This window comes from Camarhynchus parvulus, chromosome 3 (assembly GCF_901933205.1).
Source record: "Camarhynchus parvulus chromosome 3, STF_HiC, whole genome shotgun sequence".
Classification (NCBI taxonomy): domain Eukaryota; kingdom Metazoa; phylum Chordata; class Aves; order Passeriformes; family Thraupidae; genus Camarhynchus; species Camarhynchus parvulus.
The window spans coordinates 107,137,229-107,152,956 of NC_044573.1; the positions used below are offsets into that span (position 1 = coordinate 107,137,229).

Genomic DNA, 15,728 nt, shown 5'->3' on the forward strand with positions numbered 1-15,728 from the left:
CTTGAGAAATAAGTCAGTATTAACCAATTTTAAAGTGTTCAATAATAAATTTTTCATTAACATTAGGTGAGACTACAAGGAATTGTGGAGTGCCCTGGAAAAAAAACATTCACACAGGAATATGTCTTGATTTCAAATGAGAAGTGAGCAGTAGCAAATAGAATATGACATATATTCAAAGATATTTGCTGGGGTACTCAAAAGCTTTATAGAGTTCTTCTGTTAGGTAATCTTTGTTTTCAAGGAGGCAAAACCAACTAGGTTATCTTTGTAAAGAGCTCACTAAAATACCCTAGTGAGCTAGAGTGATTTTTAAGGGGAAAAATTAGGTTATACTTTGGAATAGGCAAGAAAAAGCAAGAAATGAAAGAAATTGTGATCTCAGTAGGGTTTCCTTATTCAGATGAAGTGGAAAATTGCAGTGATTCTCTTTTGAAAGGCGATGAACAGTGGATGTGCAGGAATAATCATGAAGTGGAACAGGTCAGTTTACACATCAGGTGCCAGTTTTCATAAGAACATTAAGGCTATTCAAATTGATAGGTGACAGTTTTTAAAGAAGAAAGGAAAAAAATAATTCCAGAACTATCCAGTGTAGCTCTATAATGTAAGATAATTTTTCATTCTCTGCTGTGGAACCACACTCAGGCCAGGCATTACCCTCACTCTGGATGCCTTTATGGACCTCAGAGACCATCATCATCTGGTTCTTGATCTTTTCCTTTCCCAAATGCTTGTTTTGTTTTCATCCTGTTGGTCCATCACTGTTAAAACTTTCATAAGACTCAGACACAGACTCATCTTTGCTTTCAATGTTTCCTTCCAGCTCTTTGGTAGCACTTCCGGCTTCTCACTTTTCTGATGCCATGATTTTTCCCTTGCTGTCTGCCTACAACTTTAATCAGGCCTTTATGGCTTTTTTTCTCTTTTAGCACATACATATTATATTCAGATATACAAATAAAAAGTCCACTCACAAAAATCTTAACTTCAGATTCTTTCTAAAAAGTGGTTTCCTGTGGTTTATGAAAAATCTTGACAGTGATTAAGTGACCAGTGCACAAAGGAATTGATAATCATGACAAACAATATTGATTCATTTTCTGCCTTCTGCTGCCCTAGCCATTTCTGTTGGTCTCTATAGTCTGGGTTTGTAAAATATTTAGTGCTGGGATAGGATTTTGTCCTGGCTGCAGATCTTAGTTTGTGATTACTGCTGGGGAGGTTGCTATAAATGCAAGTTGAAAAGTGGGAAAATTATTTAATAGAACTTGAGAAAGAATGCTCTGGTAAGAGATATTGGCTCATCTGTCTCAGCATCTAATGTCACTGCCCTCTCACAGTAAAGAATTTGCTCCTAACACCTAATGTTAGCATAATTAGGCGTTTATCTGTGAGTGGAGGTAAGCAAAGCAGTTTCTTACATTGAGCCATAAGCAGCTCCTGTGTTCATAACCAGTAATTAAATATTTAATTCTCATTATTAATCTGACGTATCCATAAATGCCAATTCTACGCCTACAACAATTAATAGTAATTTATGGATCACAAGAATGAAATGGTAGAGGAAAAATAATGGTGCCAGTCTGGGATAAAGATCACTTTAGAAGTGCCAGACATGTAAATATTTTATTTCTATCATTAAAAAAAAGATAAAACTTGCAAAGAATAAACAGATCACTGACTCAGCCGGTGTAAAGCATCTTCACTTCTGCTTGTTTCTTTGGTTGAACGCAGTTCTTATTTGTGAAGGGTTAACCCTTAGGATGGAGGGTGTAAAGTTTGCCCAGTGTGAAGTCCTAATTTCAAGGAAATTTTCATGTTCTGTTCTTTGAAGGGGTATTGACTTCCAAATCACACACAGACATGCCTCTGATCTTCCTGGGGATGAGTCACAGTGCAACGTGGATGCGAAGCACTGGCATCAAATTTGCAGTGTGTTGATCACTGCTGGTGACAGGACAAGATGTTCTCTAATCCCATGTGTGGGGTTGTAGAGTGTGCTTTATTAAAAAAGAGGACTTAGAGCTATTAAAACCAGAGTGCTGAGATTTTGTTGATTTGAGGGGTTTTTTATTAGTGCTCTGCCGTAGATTTTCAAGTATAGTAAAGTCACAAATGTTACCTTGAGATTAGTGGCTTTAAATGCTGGATTAATTTACACACAGAGTGGAGCTTTCAGTGTCAGGCGATCTTTTATTTTTTTTTTTTTTGCCACCATAAGCACTCAGCTGAAACAACAGCTATGACTCAGTTGACAGTGAACGCTGCTTGAATTGATTTAGTCCGAGTTCAGATTTAGCACATAATCATTTTCAATTTGATCCACTGTGCTGCCTAGAGATAAAAGGGTTGAAAAAATAGATTTAGCTTATGTCAGTCTTTGTGGTGATGTCATTGCCATGAGAGATGGAATAGCGCTGTTACTATGCTGAGCCTGCTCAGTTGGTGGGTGTACGGGGGACAGGCAACCAGCAACTCACTTTAAGTGCACAGAGCTCGTGTTGGAGGCTTGCAGGCATTGCCAGCGCTGAAACTGAATCTTGGACTGTTCAATTGCAGTACTGAAGATTTTTTTTTTAAATTCTTTTGTTGTTTTCTTGCATCGTTTGTGACTCTGAGCTCGCCTAACTCAGTGTACAAAGGCGGGGGATGCCAGCCCGTAGCATGGACTGTGATGTTTCCACTCTGGTTGCCTGTGGGGTTGATGTGGAGGTTTTTGCCAGCCAAGAGGTTAAGGTATGCGCCTGCAATCCTTTTGTTGCTTCTTAGAAAAGCCTTTGGGAGCAATAGGCATTTGTATGTAGCAATTGACAATAAGGGGGCAGATGAGATTCTGCTGCGGTGGTAAAAGAAACACAGTTTAAAAAATCTGTTAATTAGGGGAGAGAAATATGGGAAAGGAAATGTGTCTGCTTTTTACTGTGTTTTGATAAGCTGAAAGAATAGCCTGGTGTTTACTCTTTAATGATGTAAGAAATTGGTTATATAACTGACATCTGTGCATATGCATGTTTCATATTCATAAAAAAATCTTTCATTGTTAATTTTGTCAAGTTATTTTTAGTCCAGTGTCACTTTTTAGATCAGCCTTGCCATAAATGTTATTTATTGATGTTGATAACCTTCAGATATCTTTACTCAGTCGAACAGTAGCTGTTTCTTTCCTTCACATTCAAATCAAATATGCAAACATAAATTTTTTGTGAAGGGCTAAAAGTTTGTAGTAAGTATCTTTGTGCATCTGCAGGGTAACAGAACACAAAAAGTTATGCATCTTGCATATCATATGCATAACTGAAAAGCAATGCTTAAATCTAAGGCTTGATATTCAGGGCTCATAGTCTCTTAATTAGACAACTGCTGTAGAAAAGTCATTGTGTGTAATTGCTTACTGTTGAAATCAATTATATTTTTCATTTATTCTCATATTATTGGAAGAAAATCACTGCAAAATAAGTTTGAAAGAGGAATTCTAAGTATGCTTTTCACAGATCATCTGAAAGAGCTCATAGATGTAATACAGTGATATTCAGCAGTTTATAAAGGACAAAGGTACAGACAAAATTAGTTTCTAATCTGATGGTTCTTAGTATTGAAAGACTGGAACAGGGTAAAAAGGATTTACAAATTGGAGGTCAAATTTTGAACCTCTGCTCTGTTTGGTTCTGAGTCAAACATTGAAGCCTCTGGAAATAAAACTACTTTGATTTGCAAGAGGCTCTGATGATTTTTATTTGCCTGTTAGTCTGTTAATGTCATTTATACTTTATACAGATGCTTTTGTGTTGGCATCAAGAGATTCTTCTTAATTTAAGAATCTTTTTCTTAACAGTTTAATAGTGAATTTAGAGATGAAAAAGTGAGTAATTCAGAGGAATGATTCAGGTGAGGAGTCTTGCCTGTGCTGGGGCATGTTACTTGTATTATTTTGAAGTAGTAAAATGTTTATCTGCTTACTCATTTTTCTTTTTTTTTCTTTCTTTTTTTCTTTTTTTTCACTTGAGAGCATTTTCTTTTAACATGTAGGATTTACACCTGCATTGATATGATCTTGTACATGGGTCTTTTTATGTTTGGTCCATGTTCGATGTAAGACCATGCAAAAAATTAAAGTAGTAGTGAGCTTCTTTTATTCTCATGCTGCTCATATGTCAGTAGCAGTGCAAAAGCAAAATTCTGATTAAGATAAATCAGCAGAAATCATTCGAGTGACTTGGGTAAGATTTAGATTAGCCTGATTTAAGCTGCAGCATCTATAAAGTGTGAGCCAGGAGTACAAGATAAGAGAACAGAAGGGTTACAGAGACATTACAGGAATTGTAACCCTTTTGTGTTACTTGGACTTTCTTTACCTTGTTTGCTTTGGCTGAAATTGTCCTGTTTTGCCTTCCTCCCCCCTTATGTTAGAATTAAAATGTTGATTGCAAAGACTTTGGGTATATTTACAGTGGGGACTGCACTGCAGACTGCACTGCAGCTTAGAAATGCAAAGTCTGCTTTGAAGTTGCATGGCTTAGAGGCTGTGGGCAGCGTGTGCTCCGTGACCCACAGCTCACTGCAGCTCCTTTCCAATGGGTTTGTCCCCGAACTCTGGTCTGGAGGCTGTGGCCAGCTCTGTGCTCATCCCCGGGCTCCCCGTGCAGCAGCCTGCAGTATGGGCATCTTCTTTGTGAAAGTTTCACTGCTGCTGATAATTTAAAGCTGGAGATACCTACTGCTCTTTGCTCACTTCCAGGAGAATTGCAGGGAAAAAACAGTATGGGGGGGAGGGGGGTTGGTTTTTGTTTTTTTTTTTTTAATGCAAAAGGTTTCACTTCAAAGTGAGTTTTTTTGGTGACAGTGTGGTCGCGGCATAGAAAAGTTTATGTTGACTTTGATAGGATGAGGAACAGATTTAAGGTTAAAAAGGAAGGAGGTTGTTGCTGAGAAGAGATGGGTGTGGAAGTTGAAGAGCAAAAGCAAATGCAGAATTCCTGTCTTCTCCACCTACCCTGTGAGTACCCCTCTGCCCAGCCCTTTTGTGTGTCAGCCTGAAGGCACAGGTAGCATTGACAACTGAAGTCCAGGCTATTGTCACTTCTCCAATAGAAGGTTTTATTGCAGGGAATCTTCTCCCTGTGTAATGGGGAATGTTACCTCAGTGGTAGAACAGATACTGAAGATCTTAGAATACATGTGGTGCTTGGTGAGATTTGCAAAAATGAGCCGTTAGTCCTGTAGAATAGTTCTCTGATGTCAGTAAGGGTTGTGTTCAGGATTTAGGATATGCTTACAGCATATCTCACTTTTATTTCAGTTTTGGTTTAGAACTCACATGAGGCTTGGGTGTTACTGAGCCATTGTTCTCCCAGGAGGTTTGGGAGAAGGATGCTGGTGTTACTGAGCCATTGTTCTCCCAGGAGGTTTGGGAGAAGGATGCTGGTGTTACTGAGCCATTGTTCTCCCATAAGGTTTGGGAGAAGGATGCTGGTGTTACTGAGCCATTGTTCTCCCATAAGGTTTAGGAAGAGGATGCTGGCAACACGGAGCCGTTGCTCTGCACTTTGCAGCATGTGTTGGCCACAGCTGCAGGCTAGGGGTGTGAGGAGCTTGCCAGGACTGCAGTAGCAGAGCTTGGAGTGTTGGAGATTTGGAGCAGCAGTTCCCTCAGCAGGTGGCAATGGAGACTCCTGAAAGTTGCCACTTCTCAAGACCATCAGTCCCTCAGAGCTGCAGAATTCTCATACAAAGCCGGCTTTGGGCACAGGACTTGGAGCAGAGGGAGCTCTCCAGCTTATTGCTGCTTTTCCACCTCTGGAGACCTTATTCTGTAGCCATTATTCTCTTAGCATCTGGCAGTCAGGCTTGGAAATACTGTGTTTCCATTTGGCCTCTGACATGGGGGAGCAGTTACTTGGTACTGAAGGCAAAGCTTTTTGGTTGCTGCATTTGGAGCTGCTCATCCTTTTGATGAACAGAGGCTTGTATGGGTACCTTGGCAGTGGCAGCTGGCCCCCAGCACTGACACCGTGGGTTTGGCACCCACAAACCATCCAACAAGCCCTACACTTCTGATCAGCTGCTGCTTTGAGTTGTCTTTTCTAATCCAGAAATTGGGTCAGACTAATCAACATGCTACTGACTGTAGATCAGGAACTAGAAGAGTTGAGAATGCAACCAGAGAAATCACGAAGTGCAGTTCTGCTTTGAAGTTCACCTGCATAATTAAGATTCTTTCGGTGCCTCTAGATGATAATTTCATGTAATGATCTTTGTTATATAAGCAATTAGTTAATGAATATCTTGTTTATTTCTAATAGAGGAATCCCAGACATCACCGAAACAGTGGAAGAGAATTTAAACTTGTATTTCTTACTCTAAGCAATGTGTTTTTATGTGATTAATTCTACATATTCTCTCCTCATTTTTTGTTCACACAGACCATTCCATTCATAAACAAGGTAGGACTGGGGTGACTTGGCATTACTGTAAGAGAGAAGAAACACTAATGATCCAGATGGATCACATCCTGAAGACAGTAATGTAATGTGGATGGGGCCATTATCTTAACACAGGGAAAAAACCCAATGTGTACATGAGCCAGGCAGCAAAGGGCAATAGTAGGAATAGTTTCACTGTCTGGACTGTTGCTTTGGAGAATTAATCCCCATTGGAACAGGATCTCTGTCAATCTGTAAACTCATTACTCAGTTCAGATGCTCCAGTGAGCACCCTGCTAATGGGAATTGTTTGGGATGGATGGGTTGGAGGTTCAGTCACTGTCCTGCAGTTGCCTATCAGAGGTTTAGCAGTCTAAACTTCTGAGGTCTAAAGGGCAAAAGCACACTAGTTGCTTGTGGTTTTGCTCTCCGCTTCAATTCTCCGCTTGTCTAAGTGGCTCATTCACAAAGATGTTCTGAGGTTTAAAGTTTAAGTGCTCTAAGGCCAGAGTCAAGTGAAGAAAACTGGAGAAAGGGGGAGAAGTGTTGCTGCCCCTCTGGATGGTGCCAGCTGTCCAGTGGCAGGAAGCATGACTTGCTGGGAGAGTTTCTGGGTTTCTGCCTTTACATCCTTCTCCTTAGCCATGTGAGCTTGATCCGTGGGAAGAGTCTGTTGCAGTCATAAGATTTCACAGACGGGCTCTTAGGAGGGAACCAAACAACAGCATGACTGCCAAAAATACCCTGATGGCTCGAAAGGCCCGCTCTGTACCTTCTCTTGGTATTTTCCGTAGTTGGTAGTTCTTTCTAATTGCAGATAAGGTTGAGTCTGGGAAATCTGCATGATCCAAGAGTTCTGGAGAAATAGATTTGCCTGTCTTTGATCTCTGCTTACTGTCTGTGTTGATCTGGAGCAAGTAATGGAGCGGAGCTTTCCAAATGCTGTAGTGCTGTTTCCAGGACACTGACCCTGCTCTTGGCTTCAGGGTCAGCAGAGAGGGACTCTGACAGCAAAGCTGGAGCTTGTGCAGCCAGTGCTGCTGCACACTGAGGTGCTCCCAGTTCCAGTCACAGGCTGGGCTTTGTCTCTGTCCTTCTAACACCCTTATGGGAAGGCAGCTGGACTCTTTAGGGAAGTTCCCAAAGAAATGATAGAATGGTAAGACTTCTGAAGGTCATAATATGCTCTTTAGGCTGATCTTCACTTATTTGTACTCGCTTTTCCCCTGCCTCAGCAGAAGGGGGTGCTGCTCTTTCACCAGAGGTTGGTGGCAGCTGCAGGTGTTTACACACCTCTGAGTATGGCAAAGCTTCTGCTTCTTCTTCACCCTTTTAATGCTAACAGGGAGCAGCAAAGCAAGTCAGAGGGCTTTGTATTTTCTCGGATCCTCCTTTCAGTTGGAAGTCACATGAAGTCACTATTTCCCTTTCATAAGGATAGCTAGACAATGAGTAATTTGTCAAATGAAAATAAATAACAACTAGAATGCATTGGTTGAAGGTGCAGAATTATTCCAAAGCAGGTGTAATAAGGTAAGATGGAGCTTGTAATTCTACTGACAAATGGCCCGGCCTGGGTGAGGAGCACTGAAGAGACGGTAATTTTCTTAAGCAGATTTGAAGAATTAATCAGTGCAGCTGTGGATTGATGTACCTGTAATATGGATACATGTGTGATACTGATTTTTCACTAAATAATTACTTAAATTATTAAAATTTTATAATAAAATTCAAGTTCTCAGGAGAACCTAGAGAGATAAAGTATTCAAGTTTTTTCTCTTCTTCTCAAAAAAAAAAACATATCAAGGACACATTATCTTCAGGGCTGCACTGATCCAGTCTCATTTTCCTCTGAAGGTGCTGTATATGTGCACTCTTTTGTCTCAAATTTTACTGATGCTGTTTGCTGCTGCTTAGAATGACTAAGATTTGATACTGAGCAGCATTGCAGGTTCTGAGGCAGAGGTCTGCACCAACCTTTTATGTATCTTTAGTAATTTTTTAGTTATTTATAGTAAATTTTCTTCTCTACTAATGTACATGTTTTGTGTTTGGAGAGGTCTTCCTTTAATATTTTCTAGGGGGTGATTTTACCAGAGGCCTTAAATAATCTACTCAGTTTTGATCATTCAAATGCTAAACAGCCTGTTTGCTTTAGAAGATGCTGCCTAATCACGTGCTAGAGTGCAAACAACCGTGACAGTGTGGTCTTGAGCAGAGAATTCTTCCTTGCCAAAAAGACACTGAGGAAATTGTACCACAGTTTGTCAAACACTTGGCTAACACACAGGCTGCCAAGAACCAGAAACCAGCCAAGCCAAGCCTCCAGTCAGTGGCCACTTCATGGAAGACTGTGTGTTTTCCATGCACATATTTACAGTGGCACCAGCATTGTGTGCATGATCCTGTCCTGAAGATTTCCCCCTCTAATATGATTTTCAATAAGCAACTTCTCCTTCTAAAGGCCGACAGAATTAAAATTTTCCCCAGGGAAGACTTCTTTCCTTTCTTTTCCTTATTGGAAACGTCTCTAAAAAGCAAGTGCAGCTGTGGAGTTTGGCTCCAGCTTGTGTTTTCCATCTAGGTTTCTGGTTGATTTCTGCTTTGTCTATGTCCATTCCTGGAAGCACAGGCTGCCTTCTCACAACATCAGTGTCCTTGTGATGCCTTTAACTGTCCCGGCATGGAATTTTTCTTGGTGCTGAATCAAGGAGAAGCCTTTGGTTATAGCAGTTGTGATGGAGCAAACAGCTCTGCTGTCCTTGCAGGGTGGGAAAACAGCTGGATGGGTCTGCGTAGAGCTGGATGCTGCAGCAGCATCTCCATGGCACCTTCTCTTCTGTACACCTAGAGTTGCTGGAAACCCTCAGTGATGTTATAGGTAAAAAGTTCCAAGTGTTCTCATCTGCACATAGAAAACTAAGGAACCAGGAAGTAAGTTCTCTGATTAGGAAAGTGGATTTGGCATGCAGAGCTGGTGTAATTAATAATTCTTGCTTTTATTAATCATGTTCTGTAGATGTTCAGTCTCAAATGTTGTTGAGCTCTAGGCATTTTCCAGAGACCAAGGGGGCTGTGCTGAGTTAGTAGCTGATTTTGGTTGGTTTTTGGTGGGGGGGTTTGTGGTTTGTTTTTGTTGGGGTGTGGGTGTTTGTTTGTTGTTTTGTTTTTAATTAGCCCAAACTTGTTGCTTTTCAGAATCTGCATTAGATTCTGGCAGACAGAAAGACTGACTTTATCTTACTGGATGGCTTCATATTTATCAGGAGCATGGAAGAGCCTCCAGTTCTGGAGCACCAGGTAGTTCCACCTGTTGGAATAATAGTCCCTGAGCTGAGAAACCCAATGAACCCTTTGAGCTCTGAGCAGCAGCAACAGGCAGCTGTACAGGGGAATTTCTGCAGCTCAATTTGTCACTTGCAGAAGAATATCTGTGCTTCATCTGTTGCAGTGAGGGATATGTTTGCTGTTAAAAGTTGGAGGCATCCAGAGGGCTGAATCATGCAGCAGCACTTCTGCTGCACAGGCAGAGAGAAGCCTCTGCTGAAATCTTGTCCTTTTTTTCATGTAGGTCAGATGTGCTGGTGTGAGGCAGATGAACAAATAATGGTAAAAAACCTGCTAATCCTCTCAATAAAAGAAATTCCATATATGGAGAAGATAAGAAGATGATTGTTTTATTTGCTGTATTAATTTTACTCAAACATTGCCATCCTCAAGTTTCATCATCCTTTGCTGCGTATCTTTGTGCCTGGTGACAAGGTTCATTCAGTTTTGGCTACTTGTCCACATTTCTTAGAGAAAACCTATTACTAAACCACTAAGAATAAGAACTTTTGAATTGTCTGAATTTTCCACCTGTACTGGCAAATTTGTTCCTGGACTCAGTGTCACCACATGAACAGGTGCACATTAACCACAAAGAAAAATTTGGTTGTGGTGGGGGTGTGGTGGAGTATATTTTGTTTTGTTTGGGGGATTATTTTATTTCCTACTACTGATAGAAAAACAAAACCAAAAGCAACCCACCAGCAGAAATGGCCTTTCTCTCTCAGAGAACATTTTTTTAAGAGAAGCAAGTGTCTCTAAGGGACAGATCATAGGTAGAACTGTTCTGAGATGAGGGAGGAGGAAATCAGCTGTTATTCAAAATGTGGCCAAAATGAGGAGGGGGAGCATGGGGATTGAGAGGAGGGAAGGCTCTGATGAAGTTCCTCTGTTGGGAAAGACCAAGAGCGAGGAAAGCTCCTGTGGAGGCTGGGGCAGGTTGTGGCAGGTGGTGGCAGGACTGGTGTCTGTGGGGGTGACAGCAACAGGGGAGCTGGGATGGAAGGAGAGCTCATGAAAACAAGAGTGATAATGGAGGACCAAGGTGAGAACAGGTGAGTTTGACTTCTTGTGCTGTAGTGGAATGATTTAAGGGCAGAAGATGATAAAAGATGCTGGAAAAACCCATTGATAGACTAAAAAAGGAAGGATTTTGTGACAAAGCTTTCTTCAAGCATGTGTTAAGCATCATTGAAACCTTAGTTAAATTCATCTTGACAGTAAAGCTTTCTGCTTTACTGAAAGCATCTTCCACAGGTTTCCATCCCACCTCCAGGTAACAAAATCCCTTTGTGAATGAGTACTCTGGGCTGCTGCCACTCTGCTTTCAGCTCCTTCCTCAAAACTTTTTGATGTTAAATGTCTCACAAGGAATTAAATGATTGAACATAACTAGACTAAACTACATATGCATGCATGGGACAGAAAATAATTTGGAAACCTTACAAAAAAAATTCCTTTTTGTATATTCTATTCCCACTTCCTCTGTCTTTCTGCTTCATCCTCCTGGAATGCAAGAAGGAATTTTGTGTTTTCCCTTGTTTTTGTTCAGTGTGGTAGATCATATTAGAAACAAATAACAGTAATTTTTAAACTGTTGGAAATAACCAACCAGTAGGTGAAACAGTAAGACATATATCAAATTATGAGACTGTTCTGGCTGCAGTTTTTTTAGCAAATGGAGGTAGGCAATTTTATTTAGTTTTCAGGTTTGATTTTAGCAATTGAAGAAATTAATAATGGCAAGTACTGTTGGTGAAAATTATTTTAAAGTTAGCTTCTGAAATAAAGTCTGAAGTCTGAGGAAAATAATTTTTCTGTAAAGTCATTTTCAGTGACCTTATGGAGCTGGTAAATAGTGTCTCCTAAGAAGATTATCTGAGAGACCAAGAACATGAGAATTAGCAGCTAAGGAGGCACTTTTGAATGCATAATGGAGATTATCTATCCTGATGCAAAGGACAGATGGGACATACAATGAGAGACTGTTAGGGCTACATCAGATACTCCTTTTGCTTTAGAGCAGTTTAAGGATTTAAATATAACGTGAAAATCAAGTGTGCAAAATCACAAAATAGGTTTCCATTATCAGAGGTTTTAAATAAGAACAAAGGAAGTCTTGTGATATATAAAAATTAAGAGGAAAACAATGTGTAAATCCAATAATAGCAAGATACATCATGTAGGGAGGGTTATGGTGTAACTGATTTCATTTATGTTATATAATAACACAGATAATTACGTAAATTAATAGAAAAAGCAACCCTAGTAGTGGCCACAGCAGAGAAAAACTGCTAAAAATGCAGGGGTAAAACAGATATTAAAGTGTACAGGAGCTGTTAAAATCTACCTAGGTATGCTTATGGATGCAGCTGAAACAATTTTTTACTATTTGAAATTATCTTTTAAGAATTCATAGGTTACAAAGAGACTGCTGAGAATGAGAGATTAAAAAAATAACATTTGTGTTTAAAAGGGGGAGAGGAGGAACACGGAACAACGAAACAATTACAGATATTTTTATCTGACTCAGATTTTGGAAATAAGTTTGGAAGTACTTTGGCCTGGGGTTGTGTAGACCAAGTCATGTCAAATCATTGTGCTTTCCTTGTTTGACAGGGCAATGGGATAAGTGGGATAAAGGAGATGTGGAGTGTAGATATTTTGACTAAAGCTTTCACACTGTTCAGGTCATTTCCCTAAGTAATCTACACTCCAAATATAATTTCCATAAGGTGGGTGCATAGTTGTTTACAGAATGTCAAAACCAGAACCAGTTCATTCTCAAATGGTGAAGCCATTTAAGTGGATGAGCTCACATGTTCCTTCCTAAAAGCAGGTTGAGAATAATGACAGTAGTCAAAAGGGAAAAGCCTCAAAAAAAGTGTGAATGACACTGTGTTGGTAGGGCAGGGTCAAAATTCTGAACAGCTTGTGCTTAAACAACAGGGTGAAATTTAGTGCAAGAAGAAATAAATTAGTCACAGCTGTATAAAGACATTCTCATGACTAAACAGTTGTGTGATGCAAATCTCTTGAGTTCTAGTGAACAGCAGTGGATAATTAGCAGCAGTATCACACTTCTGTCAGCAAAACAAATGTGGATTCACTGAATGGTTTGGGTTAGAAGGGACCTTCAAATATCATCTGGTTCCACCCCTGCCGTGGGCAGGGACACCTTCTACTATCCCAGGTTTCTCCAAGCCCCATCCAGCCTGGCCTTGAGCACTTCTAGGGAAGAATTTCTACTTTAAGTCCAATCTTAACCTGCCCTCTTTAGTTTAAACCCATTGCTCCTTGTCTGTCACTGCAGGCCCTGGTAAAAGTCTGTCTCTGTCTTTCTTATAAGTCTTTCTCCATCTTTTTAAAGTATCCCCAGGCTGCCATAAACCTCAAGCCTTTTCTTCTCCAGCCCCAGCTCTCTCAGCCTTTCCTCACAGGAGAGGTGCTCCAGCCCAAGTTTGCTGTTGCAGCTGTGCTGTTTGTCTCTGGTGAGACTGGCTAGAATTTTCAGATGCACATTTTCCTGTGTAGAAAGGAGATTTCATGTTGCTACCTTGTTTACAGAGCCTAAGAAGAAAGCCACTGAGGTGTGAAGAGTAGTACCTTTATCTTTAGAAACAGCTGATTCCATGAGAGGAACTGCAGGGTGTGTGACCAGCCAGCTTTCTGCAGGCGGCTGCCAGTCCTTGAACCACAATTTGAGAGTTGTTGAGCTAAAAAAAAAATTCTTATTAATCAAGACAGCTGGGAGCAAAGCCAAATGCTGGGCCATAGCAGAAATGAACATGCTGCTTATGTTAGACAAAAGTAAATTATTAGTGTACTTAAAATTTTAGAGGCTTGGAAGCTGATGTGGTTTTGCCTGATTTTTTTTAAATAAGTGAATAAAGGGGAAAGATGTTTAGCAATCTGCTTCATGCTTTTGTAGCAAATTATTAGACTGACACTGTTGAAAAACTGTAGTGATGTAAACAAGCTGCCTGCAATCCTAACTCCCAAAGTGGTGATATTTTTTGGCAAGGAGTATACATACAGTATTCTACTGGATGGCATACAGTACTATCACAGAACAAGAGTTTACTCAATGCGTACTGTATCCTAGAAAACATTGTAGAATATTTTTTCATGTCATTGTCTCAGTGTAAAATTCCTGCTTATACAGTTTTATAGTTTATGTGTTGTATAGTGAAATAGAAGCAGAGCAAAGGAGTAACAATTCTATAAAGAAAAGGTCTTGGATAAGGGGAATTTACTTTGGGAATAAGTAGTTGGTATAAGTATGGTAAAATGATGATATAATGGAAGTGTACACTTGTATGTAAAATGAGGTGTGGATGATAATGCTGGAGGTTGGTACCTATTTCATTACTCTATTTTAGAATCATAAAATTACCAAATCACAGCCTGGTTTGAGTTGCAACAGACCTTAAAGATTACCCAGTCCCACATTCTGCCGTGTCAGGGACATCTTCCATAGACCTGCTTGCTCCAAGCCCTATCCTGCCTGGTTTTGAATGCTCCAGGGAAAGGGCAGCCACAGCATCTGTGGGCAACCTGTGCCAGGGCCTCACCCCCCTCACAGGGAAGAATTTCTTCCTGATACCCAATCCAAATCTGACCTCTTTCAGTTGAGGCCACTTACTTATATGAAGGTACCCTCATTGGTTTATTCCCCCCTAATGTTTTCCATTAAATTTGAAGTTTATATATAGCAAATCCAGTTATATTGTGTTTCTGGTTTGAGTATCCCTTGGAGAAAGTCTGGACTATGCTGAGCATGAATGTATTCACTTTTAGTTGATAATTTGCCCTTCTTAATTTAATACTAATGTCCCATACTGATTAAATACACAATTTCAATTCAAAAGTGTAGATTCTGTTCTTGGGGCTACAGCTGATGCTGCTTCTGCAGTGCAGTGATTGCAGCTGGATGCAGGCACAGTCCATGCATTAAGCTGAGTGGTATGGGACACCCTCTGAACTCTGAAGATGTAACCTCCACAGGAAACGGGTGGCTTCCCTTTATTTTGAACAACTGCTTCCACCAGATTTGGCATCCCACTTCTTCTCCCGTCATTTAGAATCTATTTGCACCAAAAAATCTCCTTGACCTCAAATCCAGACTCCTTGGGTCTGCACTGTGTCATGGGAGGCTTAGGTGGGATTCCCCAGAGGGGGATTGGGCACTGAGTGGGCTCCTCAGGGAATGGCCACAGCCCCAAGGCTGACAGAGCTCAAGCAGTGTTTGAAAAACACTCTCAGGCACAGGGTGGGGTTGTTGGGGTGTCCTGTGCAGGGCCAGGAGTTGGACTTTGTTCATCCTTGTGGATCCCTTTCAGCTCTGGATGTTCTCTGGTTCTGCACATTTGTCTCCAGTGTTCCAGACTGGCACAAGGGCATTTGCAGGGCAAATGCAACACAAAGCCAGTGTGAAACAGTGCCACAGGGCAAGAAACAATGGGATACTGATTATTTTTGTGTCCTACTTATTTGTAAAAAACTTGTTCATAAAAAGAAAAAAAATCTCCTTTTGTTACCACTCTGCTTGCCAATCTCAGGGCTCATTCCTTCTCACCAATTGCTCTGGATCTGTGGACAGCAGCTTCAGTTTCATAATCCCAATCCAGTATCTTTTTAATATCATGCTGTTACTGATATATTTTTCATATCAGGAAATGAAAATTATTTTTATGAAGAGCAGTGCTAGTTTTAGCTGTAAGATAGGATTAGTCTACTTTCCAATTCTTGTTTCTAAACAGAATTCGTGCCAACTGGAAATTTTCCAGTTGGTTGAAAAATGACATGGGAGCAGTTTGGTCAGGAATATTTGCTTTTCACCCTGGGGTTCCTTCTGTCTGCCTAATAAAACAATTATATTACTGTAAGACTGAAATTCCCTGTGCTGTCTGGAAGTGGATGGTACTAGTGGCTGTTAAGTCAGATGGAAACCTCTACTTATTTTTCTACCCTTCTGTA

The 15,728-nt window shown here is 40.4% G+C and overlaps 1 protein-coding gene across 2 annotated transcripts in view; it reads left to right on the plus strand.

The window, feature by feature from the left end:
* The window catches only part of RCAN2 (regulator of calcineurin 2), an 84,368-nt gene that overhangs the window by 39,696 nt on the left and 28,944 nt on the right, over nt 1-15,728 (plus strand). Inside the window, exon 1 of one of the 2 annotated variants that reach the window (XM_030945965.1) lies at nt 2,468-2,739. The exons of the other annotated variant lie outside the window; for it this stretch is intronic. Coding sequence (XP_030801825.1) covers nt 2,653-2,739 — 87 coding nt within the window. The 5' untranslated portion in view covers nt 2,468-2,652. Of the gene's footprint in view, nt 1-2,467; nt 2,740-15,728 lie in introns of those variants that run through there. 2 annotated transcript variants of the gene reach the window in all.